Source organism: Apodemus sylvaticus, chromosome 10, assembly GCF_947179515.1.
Source record: "Apodemus sylvaticus chromosome 10, mApoSyl1.1, whole genome shotgun sequence".
Classification (NCBI taxonomy): Eukaryota; Metazoa; Chordata; class Mammalia; order Rodentia; family Muridae; genus Apodemus; species Apodemus sylvaticus.
The window spans coordinates 51,126,849-51,145,693 of record NC_067481.1 but is presented as its reverse complement, the minus strand read 5'-3'; the positions used below and the strand labels follow the sequence as shown (position 1 = coordinate 51,145,693).

Here is an 18,845-nt window from a genome sequence, read left to right as displayed (position 1 = left end):
CATCGCTGGCACAAGACCCCTTTAATTTTGGGGTGGCCGTACTGGGAAGTGTTCTTACCATGCTCTACCTCCCCACCTCTTCTTAAATACAGTTGAACAGCTATGCTCTTACGTTGCTCACGTTGGTCTTGAACCCACTTCACCGGTGGCCCAGATAGACTTGACCTTCCTGCTCCTGTCTGCTGTGTAGCTGGGATTACTAGCCTGGGCCAATAGGCCTGCCTAGAGAGGTCCTTTTGAGTGCAAGGATGGAGTTTGTTTCTCATGGTTGATCCCTACCCCCCAGAGGTTTAATACGTTTTTGATATTGTTAATATACCAACCTTATTCGTCCCTGTAGTAAGGTTTTTCTGTCCTGGCCACAAATCCTCCTTCCCAGCCTTCCCTAGCCTCTTTACCAAGCCCTTGCTGTTGCTTTTGCAGCAGGTTGTGGGCACCCCTGCCCTGGTTTATCCCACTGTGGGGCGCAGCTCATTCCCGCTTTCCCAGACTTCAATTGGTGTCAACACCGTGTCCCCACACATGGTATCTACACCTTTAGTATTTTCAGTCAGCTACTGCCACCTGGGGTCAAGGGACTCCAAGATCCGCTTCAAGTTCTCCCAGGCCCTTGAGCACCTATGCTGCCTGTTTGCAGGGCAGACAGCGCTGAACATCGCCATCGAACGGCGCCAGGGAGACATCACCGCAGTGCTCATAGCAGCGGGTGCTGACGTCAACGCTCACGCCAAGGGGGTCTTCTTCAACCCCAAATACCAGCATGAAGGCTTCTATTTTGGTAGGTGATGCTGCGGGTGTGAAAGTTGTGGGAGAGAGGAGGAGGGGCTTCCTGTCCTGTGCTCTGCAGCCCTTCCACACATGGGTGCTACAAGAGTCTCCTCTGCGCATGTGCATTACGAGTGGGTTGGTGTTGATTCAGTTGGGGTGGAAGAGCCTGCCTGACAGTGCTACCTGGTGGCAGCAGGGTCACATCTGCAGAGAACAAAGACGTGTGTGTGTGTGTGTGTGTGTGTGTGTGGCCCCATTATACAGGTGAGAAGATTGGGCTGAGAAGGAAGGTGACTGGCTCTGAGGAGTAAGACAGAGATGAGTGACATCTGGGCAGACTGGCAGAGAGAAGGGGGAGAATCCCTGACAGCTTAGCCATCCAAAAGCAGTTGTAGTTGTACGTGCCAGAAAGATGTCCTTCCAGGGGTAACTTTTGTGTAAGCTTGAGGGTCCAGAACCTTACCTTCACATCTTTGTGGTAGATACTCTTGGTAATCTCCTTCCTTCAAACCTGGCTTTTATTTACTGTTTTATTTTTCTGTGTGTGTGTGTGTGTGTGTGTGCGCGCGCGCGCATGTGTGTGCATGTGTATATGTGTGCTTGTGTGGTGCATGCATGTGTGCATGTGTTCATGTACATGTATATGTGCATGTTTTGGTGAAAGGTTAGAATTGACACAAGTGTCTTTCCCCCTCTTCTGACAATGTTCACATTGCCTTTACAAAATCTTTGGGTTAAAAAAATGTGTACTTTAGGTATAGTGGAATCCACCCATTTTAGTATACAGTTCTGTTGTTTTTCTATTACCACCATCACAGTCAGGGTGGACAATGGGAAGCCCCTCTGGGCCTGACTGTCACTGCTCTGTTTTGTCCTCTTTTGTGAGATGTGAATGTGGGCGCAGAGGACAGAGGGGTCATCTGGTGTCCCCTATGTTACTTTTCATCCTTTCCCTTGAGATGGACTCTGGCAGAACCAGGCTGGTGGCCAGTGGGCCCCATGAACATTGTCTCCTTGCCCATGCCAACCATGCCCAGCTTTTAAATGGGTGCTGGGGATTTGAACTCAGCTCCTCATGCTTGTGCAGCAGCAGTCTTATCCACGGAGCCATCATTCCCCACCTTTGGGCGTTTAGTCAGCAGGACCAAAGGAGTCTGGGCATCTTTGAGGACAGCTTCTTGCTCAGTGCGCCCTGTGTCCTCATTGCCCGCCTAGGACCTAATTACAGCCAGTGTTGGGAAACATTTGTTGGGCGGAATGAAGAGAGGGCACAGGTGGGAGTGAAAAGCGGAAGAAGAACCCAGGGTTTTGTCCGGGCGGGTGGAAGGGTTTCGAAATCTAAATAGGGCGAGGGGAGTGAGTCACGGACACGGTGGGGTCTGGCAAGGAAGTAGAATAAGCAGTGCAGAGCAGCTGCAGGAAGCAGGGACAGTGTGTGCAAAGGCCCTGAGCTTAGAGAGTGCCCCGTGTTGGAGGAAGAAGGCCATTGTGACAGGAGAGGTGTGAACATGGGTGAGAGGATGAGAGGAGCTCAGAACAGAGAGGGCTTTGTGCAGTGTGCTGGAATTAGAGTTCTCATTCTGGGTAAGTGGGGACCTAACAGAGACATCTGCTCCTCCACTGAGCAGTCATTGGGGAGCAGGGGGCACAGGTGGCTAGGGTGTAAACCCGCTTCAGACTTCGCTGAGCAGAGAGGGAGGTGGTCAGGGAGCCTCAGGGATCAATGCTGTTGTGATGGCCTCTGGGACGGGGGCCTGGAGGATGCTGCTTTTGGCCTATGAAAGGACTGAGCTCAGCCACTCCCCTCTCCCAGGTGAGACGCCCCTGGCCTTGGCAGCATGTACCAACCAGCCTGAGATTGTGCAGCTGCTGATGGAGAATGAGCAGACGGACATCACTTCCCAGGACTCTCGGGGAAACAACATCCTGCATGCGCTGGTGACAGTGGCCGAGGACTTCAAGACCCAGAATGACTTTGTTAAGCGCATGTATGACATGATCCTGCTGAGGAGTGGCAACTGGGAGCTGGAGACCATGCGCAACAATGATGGTCTCACGCCACTGCAGCTGGCTGCCAAGATGGGCAAGGCTGAGGTGGGACCCTGCAGCGGGTGCGGGGCCAGGGAAGCACGGTCCATGTCTGGGAAGGCTGCAGCTTAGGTCTGCAAGTGCAGTGGTGGCTCCGTGAAATCCAGCATGTGGGCCACCCTTAAGACATCAGTCCTGTACTCCAGGGTTCATTCTTTCTTCCTGGGACTTCCTAGGTGGAGCCAGATCAGTGAATCCCTAAGGCCAAGGTGATGCAATATCGCAGGTGCTTTGTGGTTGAGCATTCCTGAGTGGTGACACTCAACTACAGCTGTGTGTCTGTCCTTCAGGCTCGCTGCTTCTGGTCGCAGCGGTTTCAGAATGGCTACTCTGAGTCCACAGTCAATGGGCAGCTTCTCCCTGCCAATAGGAGGACCTTACTCTGTTGGTCAGGCCTCTTATCCAACAGGGTGTGGTCATATGGGCCCCTTTGCCTGTGTGATGTGGTCAAAGAACTCCAGGCCGATCTGAGAGGCACTTGGGAAGACCTGTGCAGGGACTGGCTGATGTGTTCATCTGTGGCTGGAACTGTGGTCTGGCTGATATCAGATTTCTTCTCAGGGAATAGATCTTGGGAGGGGAGTGTGGCTTCTGGGACACTGTGGAAGGACACTGGATAGTTGGCATCTATTGAGAAGTTCCAGCTGTGTATCCTTGTACCTTCCTAGTCAGCTGCCCTGAGGTCAGGCCAGGGCTGGAGCCCACAAGGGACCTTTTTATTCCCTTGTAGAGGGCGGGGGAGATGAGAACAGCTTTAACAAAGGGAGAATTGTGTGTCTGACCCCCCCTCTCCTGCCACCCAGGGTTATAGCTTATGGAGTTCTGAGGAGAGTCAGAGGGGATTTGTGGGTTTGGTTTCTTCCATGAGCCCTTTCCTGCATGTCCCTCTCTCATTTGTCCTCCTTGCCATCCCAGCCTAGGGAAGATGCACCTTACAGGAGGCATGGCCCTGGGACCAAGCCTTATGCTCTAGGGAAAAGTACTCTCATCAAGTCTAGGGAAGGTCCCCACCGGGGAGGCTCCCCTTTATTCAGCGTCTTGTAGAAAACTTTCCTGGATGTCACCCAAGGTGGCTGCCACACTGGGAGTAGAGGACCCAGCCACGCTACAGACCTGCCCCGGGGGCTTTTATTCACTGGGATGCAGGAGCTGTCTGCCTGGGCTGTGGTGCGAGACGCAGTGGGGCTGTGTGAGAGTCACACACTGATGCTGTCCTCCCAACAGATCTCTCCTGTTGGGTTTTGGCTTCACACCCCTGGATGCTGTATCCCCAGCCTTGGGTGATTGATGGGTTAGCTTTCAGGAAGTGGAAGCAAGGAGGCCAGTGACTCTCCTGTACAGGGGACTCATATCGAGAGCTTCACAAAACACTTCCCAGATTTCTCCCTGCATCTGGAGTTTTAGTAGTTGGTTGTGTGTTTTGAAAAACTCCCCAGGGACCCTAACATGCAGCAGAGTTTGAAGACTACTGACTTACAGAGTGGGCGTCATGGTCCTCTTTGCAAAGGCTGGTGCCTGATGTCACAGTTTGTTTAGCTGGAGTGATGAGCCTGGCTGTAGAGTCTAGACTGAGGGCGGAATGGAGGAGCAGAGAAACAGAGAGCTTCAAGTTCAGGCCTCACGGAAATCACTTCTGAAAATGGCCAATTGGTGGATTCATTCCTGGGCTGGAGCTCAGCTGGTTTTGGGGCCCACTTGGTGGTTTGGCTTGCTGCAGTGTGCAAAAGGCCTCTCACACTCTGTGAGAAGGCAAGGACTATGAGCCTTACTTCCATTTTACAGCTATAGCTGGAACCCAGGGTCACGGCTGCAGGCGGAGGTGGCACTTACACCCTTTGTGATGGGGACACACTTCTGGGCTGACCCGCCTCTGGATGGTTCAGGCCTATTGTCCCATTACCCCTCTCCTTGTCCCCAGATCCTGAAGTACATCCTCAGCCGTGAGATCAAGGAGAAGCCTCTCCGGAGCCTGTCCAGGAAGTTCACGGATTGGGCCTACGGGCCGGTGTCATCCTCCCTCTATGACCTCACCAACGTGGACACGACGACAGATAACTCTGTGCTGGAGATCATCGTCTACAACACCAACATTGATGTGGGTCTCCCAGGCAGGTCGGCAGGGACAAAGAGTGAGGGCTGGACCTCAGGCCAGGGCTTGAGGACCGTGGCAACAGTTGTGCCAGAGTCCCCTAAGTCCCATATTGGTGATTTATCTGGGTGATGGAGTCTGGCATACATAGAGGGCGGGACCCAGATACGAGCTCTTTTGTTTCTGGCTAACAGTGAATAATAATAGAGCTAAGGGTAAGGGGCTGTCTTCAGAATCCCAAGCCGTTTGGAGGCAATGAAGAGGAGCTAGCTGTGTGGCACTGATCTTGCACACCCTAACTCATCATGGCTTGGCTTTCTTCCTCTAAGCTTGAGTACACAAGAGGTCAGACAGTGCTCACTGTCTTGAGCGATCGGGGCCATTCCAGGGGGAGGTGGGAGAGGGAAAGCCAATGAAGCTGGAGCTGAAGCCTGAGGAGCAGTTCAGAGTGTTCAGCTCTTTCGAGGAGTGAGGCCGTGGGCCAGATCTCCACCTTAAAGAGTCCTGCTCCCCAGAGGCTCCCCGGACCCTCACAGGAGCCTGTCTAGCAGGGTGGGTAGAGGTTGTGATAGAGATGAAGAGGTGAGCCAAGAGAGGCTCAGGGGATGCCCTAAGGTCACAGGGACACTGGAACCCCTTTCTAGCCCCACCCCTTGCTGCCCATCAGTACTCTTTCTGCTGGGAAAAACCCAGGCTCCTGTCTTTTTTTTTTTTTTTTTTTTGACTGCCCTAAAAGGAGCCCTGGGAGCTAGGAGTTACCCTTCCAGCATTTCCATCAAGCCAGCCCGTTGCTCCTGATGACTGGAGCCTTCTGCCTCTGGGCTCCGGATGGGCCTTTTGCACATGGTCCTTCTCTGCCTACCTCATCCCCATGTGGGGTGTTCTATCCCCAGAACCGGCATGAGATGCTGACCCTGGAGCCTTTGCATACACTGCTGCATATGAAATGGAAGAGATTTGCCAAGTACATGTTCTTCCTGTCCTTCTGCTTCTATTTCTTCTACAACATCACCCTGACCCTCGTTTCTTACTACCGTCCTCGGGAAAATGAGGTATGGGGGTCCTGGGGATGGGGTGGTGGTGAGAAGGTTTGGGCAAAGGATCTGGAACTGTCCCATGTAGAGATGGGGAAACTGAGGTGCAAATATGAGGGATTTTCATGTTGCCATCCAATTATTATCCAAAGTTCCTGGTGAATAGAATGGTTAGCCAAATGTAGATGCACTGATCTAGGGAGAGTTTTATTGGGAGAGAGTTGGGGATTAAGGAACCCCAGGCTCTTCCCAGGCTTTCTATGTGGGCCTAGACTACATTGTCTGTTGTGAGGCCTACAGAAGGTGGGTGGAGGAGAGCTCACTTAGCTAAGCTTCCTCACTTCTTTGGGCCTCAGTTTCCCACCTGTTAGTGGGGGTGCAGAGTCTCTGCTTTGCTGAACTGTGAGGAGGCCCCTTTGAGTGTCTAATAATGGGTGTGGTTGAGAAGAACTGTGCAGTTAGGCTGTGGGGTTGTTAGCACATAGTGCATTGTCCTTACTGCAAAGTGCTGGGTTCCCATCGAGGGCGGGGCAGGCAGGGCTAGAAGATGAGGTTCGACAGTTGCCCCGGTCCATCTCCAGGGTCCAGCATGCACAGACAGCCTGGGTCCTCCAGAGCTGGTGCTGCCCTTCCCTCTCCGCTCCTCACACTCACCCCTCCCCTTCCTCCCCAGGCTCTCCCACACCCCTTGGCCCTGTCACGAAAGATGAGTTGGCTTCAGCTCCTAGGGAGGATGTTTGTTCTTATCTGGGCTATGTGCATCTCTGTGAAAGAGGTGAGTGCATTTCCATGTCCTTCTAGAACACCCCGTGAGGCCAGCATGGTGGAGCAGGGCGGGTTTCCACTCCAGTCTGCGCTGCTTCTACTGTAGGACCTTCAGGAAAATGTTTCCTTTGTAGGCCTTAGGTTCCTAAGTTACAGAGAACAATGAGTAAGTCAGGCCCATTGTATCTGCTCCACCCATCTGTCAAGTTGTCCATCATGGATCTATCCTTCAAGGCACTCTGGGCCTACCATCCTTCCTTCTCCATTCTACCATCTTGTTACCTGTTCTTACCATCTACCCAGTCACCCATTCATCCATTTCTAACCCTACAGAACCTAGGCACCATACTTCTGTTTTTCTTTTTTCATACTTCTGTTTTTAATTCAGCCCCCATCTGTTTGTCCATTCATCTATCCACTCACCCTTTCACCCACTCATATATCTAGCTGCTTAATCCATTCAACTAGCCAGTGAATCAACCTGAAGATTTTGAGCCTTTTGTATATGGGACATTGGGTTGTGTGTGCGTGACAGGGTTGGGGGTGGAGTTTGCCTTTCTTAAGATCAGTTTGATAAGGGAACTAATGGTCACAAACATCTAGACTGTAAGGTAGATTAGAACAGCGTTTAGACAGAGGTAGACAGCTTGTCTGGGAGTGGGAGGAGGGGTGGAAACTTCATCAGTAGGGAGGCCATGATGAGCAGCAGGCACAAAAGCACAGAGGCTGGAAAATATGTTTTCATGGGTAGCCGATGTTTCTGGGCTGATGATTGGAGTGAGAAATGGTCGCTCTACCTTCAATGAGGTGTCAGTGATGCCCACTGGGCACAGGCCAGCTTCCATGCCTCACCCTTGGACTCTAGCTCAGCTGTCACATGCACAGTCCCCGCTCCCCCGGCCACACTGGAGCAGTACTTCAGACCCCTGGGTGAAGGGCAGGAAGAAGGTCAAGCTTTTCTCTTCTGTTGCTCCCAGGGCATTGCCATTTTCCTGCTGAGACCCTCCGATCTTCAGTCCATCCTGTCGGATGCCTGGTTTCATTTTGTCTTGTAAGTAGGCCTACCCCTTTGGTCACAACTGATAAGGAGAGCTGAAGAGTCTCTGGAATCGCACCCAACTGTGTCGTCATGTTGAAGCATTCTGTTAGCATTATAGTCCAGAGGTCCCCTCTGTCTCCTCTACAAGGAAGTGCATGTAAACGCCTGTGAAGGGGATCAGAAACCCTTAGGACTGTCCTGATGGCAGAGGAAGGCTGACTCCATCTCTCAGAGCCCCAAATGGCAGGCACCACAGAGAAGCAGAGGCTTGGCCATCTTGTAGGTGTTTGCACACGGCAGTGTCTCGGGGAAGCTTCAAAGATTCCCCAGGGTTGCCACCTGAGACCTTGGTCAGTCAGGACTAGAAGGCACCTGAGAAATCAGTCTTCTCTACAGTCACTCCTGGGATGCTCATGGCAGGGTAGTAAGTCACGCACGTGATGCAGTGCTCTGTCAGTGATGCCAGAGTCCCAGCTGTTGCTGTGCTGGCGGCCTTGGCTCCCAGGGAGAAAGCCTAGCTTAGCAGCCTCTCTGCATGATGTCACGTGCAGCTGACACCAACGGCTTCCGTGACCCTTGGCTTACTGAGGGAGACTTAGTTGACTCTGTGGTAGTGTCAGAGGCCATGGCTGAGGATGAAGAATGCTGGTTTTGCAACAGTAGTACACCATTAATATTCTTTCTTTTGAATATATAGGAGGCTGATATCTCTCTCTCTTTCTCTCTGTGTCTCTCTCTCTGTGTCTCTCTCTCTCTGTCTCTCCCCCCCCCCCAATACGGTGTGTACCTACACATGTACAGGAGTGCCTAATTTATGTATGTAGGCCTGAGTTTGAAGTCCAGTGTCTTCTTCAATCATTTTTGCCTTACTTTTTTGGTCACCCTTTACTTTTTGAGACCCGATCTTTCACTGAATCTGGAGTTCCCCATTGGCTAGACTGATAGTCAACAAGCCCCAGGCATCCTCCTGTCCCTGCCTCCTCAGGGCTGGGATGATGGGCATTCACTGTCACACCTTGATTTTTTATTTGGGTGCTTGGGATCTGAACTCAGGTCCTCAGGCTTTCGCAGGAAGCATTATGGCCGCTGAGCCATCTCCAGCTTCTGCCTGGACGTTTTATAAAGTGTGTACCTGCCCTCTGGTGGTATGAACTGAGTTCTTCAACCCCAGGGACAGGTACAGCAAGTGGACAGGCCAGAAGGACACTGCCCCAGGATGCAGGTCACATGTGTGCCTGCCTGCCACTGTTGAGAAAGTGTGTTGGTTCCTGAGGAGACCTGCTCTTAGGGTGATGTCCTGCTCTTCTGCTTCTGTTTGTCAGGGTAGAGGAAGGTAGAGAACCCCAGTTGGTTCCTCAGTCAGGCCTCTGTTCTTCACCTGAGGGAAAAGCAGGTTTGCTATGGCCTGGACTCTTTTGTGCACACTGCCTGACATCAGAAACACAAGAGTATTCTTGACTAGATGTCTGCAAAACTGGAAGTGTGAGCACTGTTGAGGAGGACTTTTTCTTCATGTATGTTTGCTACATGTTTTCTTCATATATGTTTGTTACATGCTATATTTGGGAAATTTTTTTATGCATGTGTACAGTATATTTCATCAAACCCAGTTTTTACTCTCAGCCTTCTAACACTTTGCATACTCCTCTACCACTCCTCCCTCCCAATCTCCTGTACTAGTTTTAGTGTTTTAGAGACGGGGTCTCCCTATGTAGCTGGCTCAGAGCTCACTATGTAGACCAGGCTGGCAATCCACCAGGGGCTACATGGCCAAAGAAAGCACTTTCTTCCCCAGCAGCAGCCATCAGTTGCCAACAGCTCCTCAGCTGTGGGTGGGGCTTCTTAGGCCCCTCCCCTACTCCCTGGAATTCTGGGTAGCTTAATCTTGTGCAACAGGACAGCCCTGTCACACTCAGAAAACACTGTTCTACAGCAGGCTTCCCCAAACTCTGGCTCTTGCAATTGTCCTGCTATCTCTTCCACAATGACATGTCACGCAAAACTACCATCTTTAAAATAATCTGGTGGGAGACACATATCAAAGTGCATATATGGAAGTCAGAGGACGCCTCGCAGGAGCTGCTTCTAGGGTGTGAGTTTCAGGGTCCGGACTCAGGCTGCCAGCTTGGCAGGATGCTCCTTTACCCCTCGAGTCATCCCAGGGACCCTGAAACCACCATGCTCACCTCTTCCAAGCACAGCTCAAGGCTGTGGAGTAAATCCACGTGGCTGTGCACCCAACCTCCAGGGTACTTTTCTTCAGGCAAAACTGAAGCCCTTCATTGCGTAAATCATAACCCCCCACTGTCTTCCCCTCTGGTAACCTCCTTTCCATTTTTGTCTTCCGAGTTTGACAACTCTGGGTACTTCTTATAGATAGAATGATGTTAACTGTCATTTTATAACTGCCTTACTTCCATTAGCATATAGCACACCTTAAAATGATAAAAGAGTAGGCTTTGGGAGAGTTTAAAATTATAATTAGTTTCTGAGTATGAATGTTGGAAGCTTTTGTAATTTATTAAAAACATGCTTTTCACTAAATCCCTGATCTTCCCTAGTGTTTCCCACATCTGTGTGGGAACTGTAACCATACAGGTGATTTCCAAGGCATCTGGCCTTATGGGCTGCAAGGCAGAGTCTGCTGGCAGCCCACACTGGCTCTGCCTTGCATCTAGTAATGCAGTCTACACTGCATTTAGACCCAGCTGAATGATGCTGGGAACCCTTGCATGTCCTGTCAGCATCAGCTACCATGGCGACCTTTTCGGAGGTTAAGGTTTGGGGTTGAATGTTTCTGCTGCTGCTAAGTAAGGTCCTTGTCTCCTGTGTCTCCTGAACAGTTTTGTCCAAGCTGTGCTTGTGATACTGTCTGTATTCTTGTACTTGTTTGCCTACAAAGAATACCTTGCCTGCCTTGTGCTGGCCATGGCCCTGGGATGGGCGAACATGCTCTACTACACGAGAGGCTTCCAGTCTATGGGCATGTACAGCGTCATGATCCAGAAGGTATGCCGGGAACTGTGCAGGCAGAGCACCCTTTGAGGGTGGGGTGTCCACTTTTCAGATGTGGAAACTTAAGATCTGGAGCAAAAATTGGTAGCCAGCACTCTCTAAAATGCCATGGCCTTTATTGGATTTTGGTTAGACTTTAAGTCACCTGGGCTGTTAGGCATTGGTAAGGGACATAGTCTGTGAAGGAAATGTTCTGACACTTGAGCAGTGGTGTGCTGGAGGACATCTAACCATTGCTCTTTGTATGTGTGTATCCATGCTTGTACGTAACAGACAAGTGTATATATACATTGCATACATACTACATACATACATACATACATACATACATACATACATTCATTTGTTGTACATTTTTACACCACGAAGGATGAGATGAGTAGCAGTTTGTTGCTTCTGATGGGGTTGTATCTGTCACTAGCCTGTGGGTGCAGCTGACCCTGAGAGCTGCTCCTTTCCAGCTGGTTGATGGTTCACTTCGTAAGCAGCAAGGTGAGATAGTCTGGATGGTGCTGGTCAAGCTGAGATCAATTGCTTTACTGAACTGGATAACAGTATCAAGCACCAGAAGGATGTTAACATTCCTGTGCTATTCATGAAAGACAGCCTATACCTTTTTTTTTGTTGTTGTTGTTTTTTTCAAGACAGGGTTTCTCTGTGTAGCCCTGGCTGTCCTGGAACTCACTCTGTAGACCAGGCGACAGCCTATACCTTAAAAATACAATATTTTAATTAAAAATTTGAAAATTTCACACATGCATACATTTTTGATCATATTTACCTGACTCCTCAGCCTATCTTCTCCTAGATCCACTCTTTCCTCACCCAACCCTGTTAACTTCATTTTCTCTTTTCTTAAAAAATACACATACAATATATATACATACATATATGTGTATATAATATATATAATATATGATACACACATACACACACATATATATATAAAACCATACACACACGTGTGCTTAATGATTCCATTTGTGTTGTTCATGGGTGTGGGTTTCATCCACTGGAATGTGGCCAACTTACCAAGGTCCAACTCTTAAAGAAAAACTTTAAGAGCAGGCTTCCTCGCTGAGAAGACATCCATTATCATGGCTGGCTTGATCTTGTGCAGGACTTCTACAGGAAGCAGTTACAGTTCTTTGATACAGTGGCCCTGGCATGTCTAGAAGACAATGTTTTCATCTCCTCTTCCATGAACCTTGGCTCTTACAGTCTTGTTGCCCTTGATCCCACAGTAGTCACTGAGCCTTGGGAAGGAAGGGATATAATGTAGACCTTGCATTTGTGGCTGAACCTCCACAGATACTTTTTCTCTGCACTTTGACCAGTTGTGAGTTTCAGACAGTCCACATTTTAAAAGTTTAATCTGCCTTAACATTTTCTGGGTCACTGTCTTGAATCTAGATGCAGACATCAATACAATAAGGAGAACTTTGTTGGTAGGATTTAAATATTCATGGCATTGCTAGTTTCCATGGCATGAATGTTCCTACCATGGTGGATTTGCAGCTGCTGACATTAAACCACTTAACACATCTGGGAAGAGATGTGCAGTTGCACATTATAACATAGTCCTTCCACTATCTGGTTACAATAGATATAGTCAGATAACACTCAACATCGAATATTTACTATGTTAAAAATGTAGCTTAATTATAAATAGATGTGACTAAAATTATATTTTGAGACAGTTTCTTAAGATAGAGCTCAGGCTAGTTTAGAAGTTCATGCCCTTCACACCTTAGCCCTCATCATGCTTGGGCTACAAGCCTGTTCCATTATGCTTGATTTAATCATTGAATGTTTTTGTGATAAAAATTATTTTTTAGAATTTTTTATTGAGCTACAATTGAAAATTTGTATACATCTAAAGTGTAGGATCAGGTATAATTATATACTGTGATTACCAACTTCAGTGTAGCTAATACAGCCACCATGTATGTTAGAAAATTGGAGACCTATGCTTTGGGCACACTTCAACTGCACAATTTGCTATGTTTCATGAGAGCCCCAGAATGTATTTATCTTACAATTGAATGTTTGATTTAGTATTTCATAGTGGATATGGTCACAACATTCATGTGAATTCAACTATCATTTTAGATAGTTTAGAAGTTGGTATATGCTGGCTCTGGCATGTCATTGTCCACAGGGAGGCCCAGATGTGAGACTCCATAGAGAAAGGCACAGGGTGAATCAGAGAGACTGTGTGCTGGGAGGTGAGGCGGAGGGAAGAGAGGTATTGGGGACAAAGCAGGAAAGAAGACTTCCTTGTAGAGGCAGGGCCCTCAGAGGAGCCTGGGACCATCAAAAGGGATGGAGGGGGTGGAGAGAGAGCACAGCAGGATGCAGGGAGACCAGTGCACAACAACCATGTGCGCTCATCGCTCACCTCACACTCGAATCATGTCCCTTTCTTTGCAGGTCATTTTGCATGATGTTTTGAAGTTCTTGTTTGTTTACATCCTGTTCTTACTTGGATTTGGAGTAGGTAATTGCTTCACAACTAACAGTAACTCCCATGCTTGTTAAGTACCTTATCCAGATATCAGAATGACAAAGCACACAGTGGCTTCATCAGCAGCAACATAGTACCTGTCACATTAGTGTCTGCAAAGAACTTTTTACCTTCTCTCATCTACTTGAGCAAGTCAGAATTATCACCCCCGATCCCATGGTTTAGTGACTCAAGGCTGTCACTCTCACCCATCAAACCCATGTTTCCCCCAGACTGTCACATCCATCACAATCTCTGATAGGCTCAGTAGATGTTCTTACCCCATCCTGCGGATGGCAAATGAGAGCTCACAGAAACTTGATGGGTAGTCTTCAAAACCTAGGAGCAATCTAGTGCACTGAGGTGTATTTCTCTGGACTTCCACATTTTGTGACTCTTGACAGTTTGCTTCAGATACTGCTGTGGGAACTTATGGTTTATTGGGGACCAAATATGTAGAGGACCTTTTTAAAATCCAGAGGGAATGACATAACCTGATTTTATTACTAACCACTGTATGGGGAAATGGCATGTTTAGCATGTTTTACTCCAGGGCAATTTTGTGGACCCTCCTTCACCCTTTTCAGTGACTGTTGACACGGTTGCACTCATCTGTCGGTTGCTGTAACAGAAGCTGAGGGATAGATGGGGAAGGGGTGAAAAGAATGAGGCCAGGACGAGTTTACCGATCGAGGCCCCAACTTTAATGGCAGTCAGACCTTTTAACAGTTTGGGCAAATCCCTCCCCCCCAGACTTCAGGCTGAGTTCCGGAGAAAGTCTTCTGGTGGTCCTTGGCTCTACTGCTCAGGCAGCTGGGTGGGTCACCTGCTTAATTCAGGAATTCGTAGACCTGGAGGAACAATGAGCTTAACCTTCACTCTGAGCTTCTCCACCATAGGATAAAAATTCCTGCTGTAACCTACTTCCCTATAGTCCTAACCTCAGATTCCTGCCCGAAGCCAGGGATTGTTCTTGGTCAATGTCAAGTTCCTACCATGTGGCATGACACTCCAATAAGGCTCTGTACAGGATGCAGGATCTTAGAGTGCTGGGGGAGACCACTGGGGCTACAGGCAGTCAGAACCTTAATCTACGGGAAGCCGGGGTCACTCACAGGTTAAGAGGCAAGGCTGTGGATGAGGGAGGGCTAAGCTTCAGATAGAGGAGGGGAGAAGAGGCTACAGTGGGCAGGAAGGGCTTTCTGCCGGCCAGGCAAGAAAATCAGCCTCAGTAGGCTTCGGGGAATCCTGACACTGGAGAGGAAGAAGAGCAGAGATGGGAACTGAGAGGCCAGAGGGAAGGAGGCAGCAGTGTGTACAGCAAACATGTGTTCTTGAGTGGCCAGACAGCAGAGCCACTTCTCCCTGCTCTCCCCGCAGCGCTGGCCTCACTGATTGAGAAATGCTCCCAGGACAAAAAGGACTGCAGCTCCTATGGCAGCTTCAGCGAGGCGGTGCTGGAGCTCTTCAAGCTCACCATAGGCCTGGGCGACCTGAACATCCAGCAGAACTCCACCTACCCCATCCTCTTTCTCTTCCTACTCATCACCTATGTCATCCTCACCTTTGTCCTCCTCCTCAACATGCTCATTGCCCTCATGGGGGAGACGGTGGAGAACGTCTCCAAAGAAAGCGAGCGGATCTGGCGCTTGCAGGTGAGCTGGGGACTGTGTTCAGTATTTCATCCTGAGGTCTTGCACTGCCCTCAGCACCAGCAGGTCTGGGGTGTGTCCTGAGACTCTGCTTCAGCCTTAATGTAGGTGGTTTGTGAACAGGGTCTAGAACAGCAACGCATAGAGGGGAAATGCAGGCTTTCCGGGACGCTCTATTCATTGTCACCCGTGATGTGTGGGCACTGAGGAGTGACTCCAGGTTGAGAAGTAAGGTTCTGGAACAATGAAAGTGGCGTTTCTGCTCTGTTCCATCCTGGCCTCATCATTTCCCAGTCCTGGGAACAACTCCGGATGTGGATCCTGTGGTGACAACAAACCTGATTCAGGAACTGAGTAGTATTGCTTAGAAAGTGCTTGTTGGACTTAGAGGGCAGGGCAGCGAGGGTGCAACCCTTCAGATATCTGCAGAGCTGCTTGTGGGGGAGGGGGCTACAGTCTCCTTTTGCCATCCTAGTTGGCAGGATGGAAATGCACATGACTACAGGGGAAGAGGTTTTGGGTTTCCCGTTACCAGAACCTCTTAAACTGGGCTGTGCATAATGCTCCAGGGAGATTGGGCCCACTACTAGGGAAGCTTCCAGGGTGCTCAAGCCTGGGAGACAGTGTGGGAATGTTTGACCTCTGAACTTTCTTCCATCCACAGTTCCAGAATCCCAGCATTTCAGTTGGGAGGCTCCAGATATCCTGACATACTATTTATGTCAAACTGAAGGCAATTTATTAGTCCCAGAGTTCCTTTCTCATGTTTGAATTCATGATTACTCTAAACCCCCAAAACTTCTGCTTTAAGCACAAATGAGGCTGGAGTGGGCTATCAGATGGGGTACCCATGGGTGTACCCTCATCTGGAGCAGGACTCTCAGAGCAGGCTTGGAGAAATCAGTTTAGGCTTCTTTATCTCCTCAGAGAGCCAGGACCATCTTGGAGTTCGAGAAAATGTTACCAGAATGGCTGAGAAGCAGATTCCGCATGGGCGAGCTGTGCAAAGTCGCAGATGAGGACTTCCGGCTGTGTCTGCGGTAACGGGGAGGGCTGTGGGGCAGGAGACTTCCGGCTGAGTCTGTGGTAATGGGAAGGGCTGTGGGGCAGTAGTTTTTGACGTTGGTAGGATCATCCAACAGGAGGTTGGAGCATCCCTGTATCTGTGGCCTTAGAGGAGCTATATAGAACCTGGCGCATCCCAAATGTGCTTGTTTATATCACTGAGATGCGATTCTGAGTGATATAAATGGTCAGTGAGTGCAATGGTCACCCTTGCAGGATCAACGAAGTGAAGTGGACTGAGTGGAAAACACACGTGTCCTTCCTTAATGAAGACCCAGGGCCCATAAGACGGACAGGTACTATTGCTTTGAGATGGTGTGGGGTCCTCTTTGGTGGACCATGTGACTTCATGTGAATCAAGACCAAGAGGCCTGGTTTTCTCACCTGTGAATCTGAAGGTCCTCTCCATCTCTGATAACTCTATAGCACTGTTTAGAACAGCTTTGAAAAGCGAAGTGGTAGGGTATGGGGTGTAGCTTACATACTGGGTTCTAGCTTCAGCACCACCAGAAAAAAAAAAAAGATTGTATTAACATACAAGGACAAGACACAGAAGGATGTTCTTCTAAATCCCAATTCTGTTCTCTGTAGCAGATGTAAACAAGATTCAAGATTCTTCCAGGAGCAATAGCAAAACCACCCTCTATGCGTTTGATGAATTAGACGAATTTCCAGAAACGTCGGTATAGAAGCATGACTTAAGGCTGATGTGAACACTGGTCTGAGGCTGCAGGCTGAGCCCTGGTGCTGAAGTGTGATGCAGAGTGCTAAACTAGAAGCGAAATGCTCCTCACATGGACTGGTGGCTGCTGAGGAGCAGCAGTCAGGATCTGAAGGGAAAGCACCTTGGGTTTTGTGACCCCAGAGGTCAGGACAAATCCATGGCCAGCAGCTCTGAGTTTGGAAGTCTCCTGGTGCCTCAGGTGAGGAACCTGCAGGTTGGCTTGGCTCCAAGGCACATGTGCTGGGGAAGGAAGGAGCTGGGGTCTGAGGAGTGGGGAGAGCAGTCTTCTCTCTGCTATGGTCTGTTGTTGGGGCCAGCCCCTGCCCACACACTCGTCCTTTATCTCCCCAAGTATGACTGCGCCTCCTGTCCCAGAATGTGCAGAGACCTTGAGCTAAGCTGGATCCTACTGGGGGAAGAGAGGAATTAGCTATGAAAATGCCCTCACTGAGCCTCCAAGAAACAGGAAACTGGACGCTATCCTTGGACTGAAATCCAAGGCTGAACCTATCTCCGACTGAGAGATGTTTTAAAGGTGTAACTGACACAAAGTTTTTATTTTTAGTTTAGAAAAGCCATTTCAGTTTTGAATGAAAATTACTTCAGACGAAGTAGGCAACTTTAAAAGCTAAGAAATAGATTTTGGGCTTTTGGACTGAATGTAAGTATTATATACTAGGCCCCAGGGTGGCCAGGGTGAGGACAATGAATGTTGCCTCACACTCACACAAAGCCTGAGGGAGGCTGTGATCTGGGGAAAGGTTGGTGCCCATCCTCTTTCAGTCTCATCCAGTGTTGGCCTCTTACCTGAGTCAGAAATAGCAGCTGATCTATTGAGAAGGCCTTAAAACTCAGAGATGACTAGACTCGTGTTTCCCATTGAGGAAATCAGCAAGATACCCAAACACACTGCTATTGTATGTTTTTGTTAACTGTGAATATCGAAACTGTAGAAGAGGCGTCTGAGGAAAGAATGCCTGTTAAGCTTAGTTCATAGCCTCAGCCTCAGAACTTTTTTTTCTCCTTGAAATTTCAGAGTCAGTTTGGTAGAGTAGAGGAGGAGATTGGAGAATTTTTCCAATGACCAGAACTGAAATATTACCCCCAGCCCCCAACCTACATTCTTCTGTTATTTAGTAAAAGGATTCATGCGGAAAGGTTTGAGATGGAACTGTAGATGATTATGAAGATTTTTTTAATGTTAAATGGGTTGAAAATAAGTTAGGCCTTTAGAAAACTTGGCAATTGCTGCACTAATCAGACTAGAGAACAGGCAAAACAGTCTGATCTGGCAGGTTTCTCCAAGCACCAGCTTAGCTGGACAGGTGAAAAGTTGGTCATTCCATCCTGAATGGCCGTGTGGGAGAGATGGTGGACGGCACAGCATGGACAGCCGCCCAGTCTGCAGCAGCCACTACCTGCTCAACCTTCTGGGTCTCTAATGCTCAAAGATCACACTCATGTAGGGAAGATGACAAAGCACGTGTCTTTGGAAAAGCAAAAACCTGAGGGGGGACATCATGGGAAGAGGGAGACGAAATCAAGAACTGGATTGAGATTTTGGTTCAGTTCAGGTTCGAGAGTTTGGAGCTGTTCAAAAAATGGGCTGAGCACTTGTTGGGAAGATGTTGATGAAAACAGTTAGGTGAATCTTAAGGTTCCTAGACAGTCTACAAACCAGTATTCCATAGCTGAAGTCTCCTTGAGTTATCCTGAACAGAAGTCCCTGTTTAAAGGGCACTGGTTCTAGGGAGCTGGGATTCCAGCTTTGTGTTGGTTTGGGTGTCAGTAGATAAAACCACATAGCTTTGCATTTCCTATCTGGATGGAGGTTGTGGCAAGCTGAGTAAACAGAAATAACTAGTTTCTCACATGTTGTGGAGATCTGCTTTCTGTGGATCTGGATGGAATTTGTTGGCAAACCCATTTCTCCACTGGCTATTCATCTCAATATGGGACCCCCCCACCCACCCCCAAATGAACTGGCTTTTAGTCCAGAGGTTCAGGCTAAGAAGGTTCATAAAGCAAGGAAAGACATCTCAACAAATCCCTCATTATACATGTGGAGACTCAGGCTCTGAAATGAACATAGACGTGTTC

General features: G+C 48.9%; 1 protein-coding gene across 2 annotated transcripts in view; it reads left to right on the top strand.

The window, feature by feature from the left end:
• Trpv3 (transient receptor potential cation channel subfamily V member 3) overlaps positions 1 to 16,710 on the top strand; it is a 28,067-nt gene extending 11,357 nt beyond the window's left edge. Inside the window, exons 6-17 of one of the 2 annotated variants that reach the window (XM_052196082.1) lie at positions 638 to 778; positions 2,582 to 2,862; positions 4,775 to 4,951; positions 5,839 to 5,997; positions 6,653 to 6,754; positions 7,722 to 7,795; positions 10,627 to 10,792; positions 13,232 to 13,298; positions 14,685 to 14,959; positions 15,884 to 15,996; positions 16,238 to 16,317; positions 16,616 to 16,710. In XM_052196082.1, coding sequence (XP_052052042.1) covers positions 638 to 778; positions 2,582 to 2,862; positions 4,775 to 4,951; positions 5,839 to 5,997; positions 6,653 to 6,754; positions 7,722 to 7,795; positions 10,627 to 10,792; positions 13,232 to 13,298; positions 14,685 to 14,959; positions 15,884 to 15,996; positions 16,238 to 16,317; positions 16,616 to 16,710 — 1,730 coding nt within the window. Of the gene's footprint in view, positions 1 to 637; positions 779 to 2,581; positions 2,863 to 4,774; positions 4,952 to 5,838; positions 5,998 to 6,652; positions 6,755 to 7,721; positions 7,796 to 10,626; positions 10,793 to 13,231; positions 13,299 to 14,684; positions 14,960 to 15,883; positions 15,997 to 16,237; positions 16,318 to 16,612 lie in introns of both variants that reach the window. The other variant, XM_052196081.1, reaches the window with a different exon arrangement.
• The last annotated feature ends 2,135 nt before the right edge of the window (positions 16,711 to 18,845 follow it).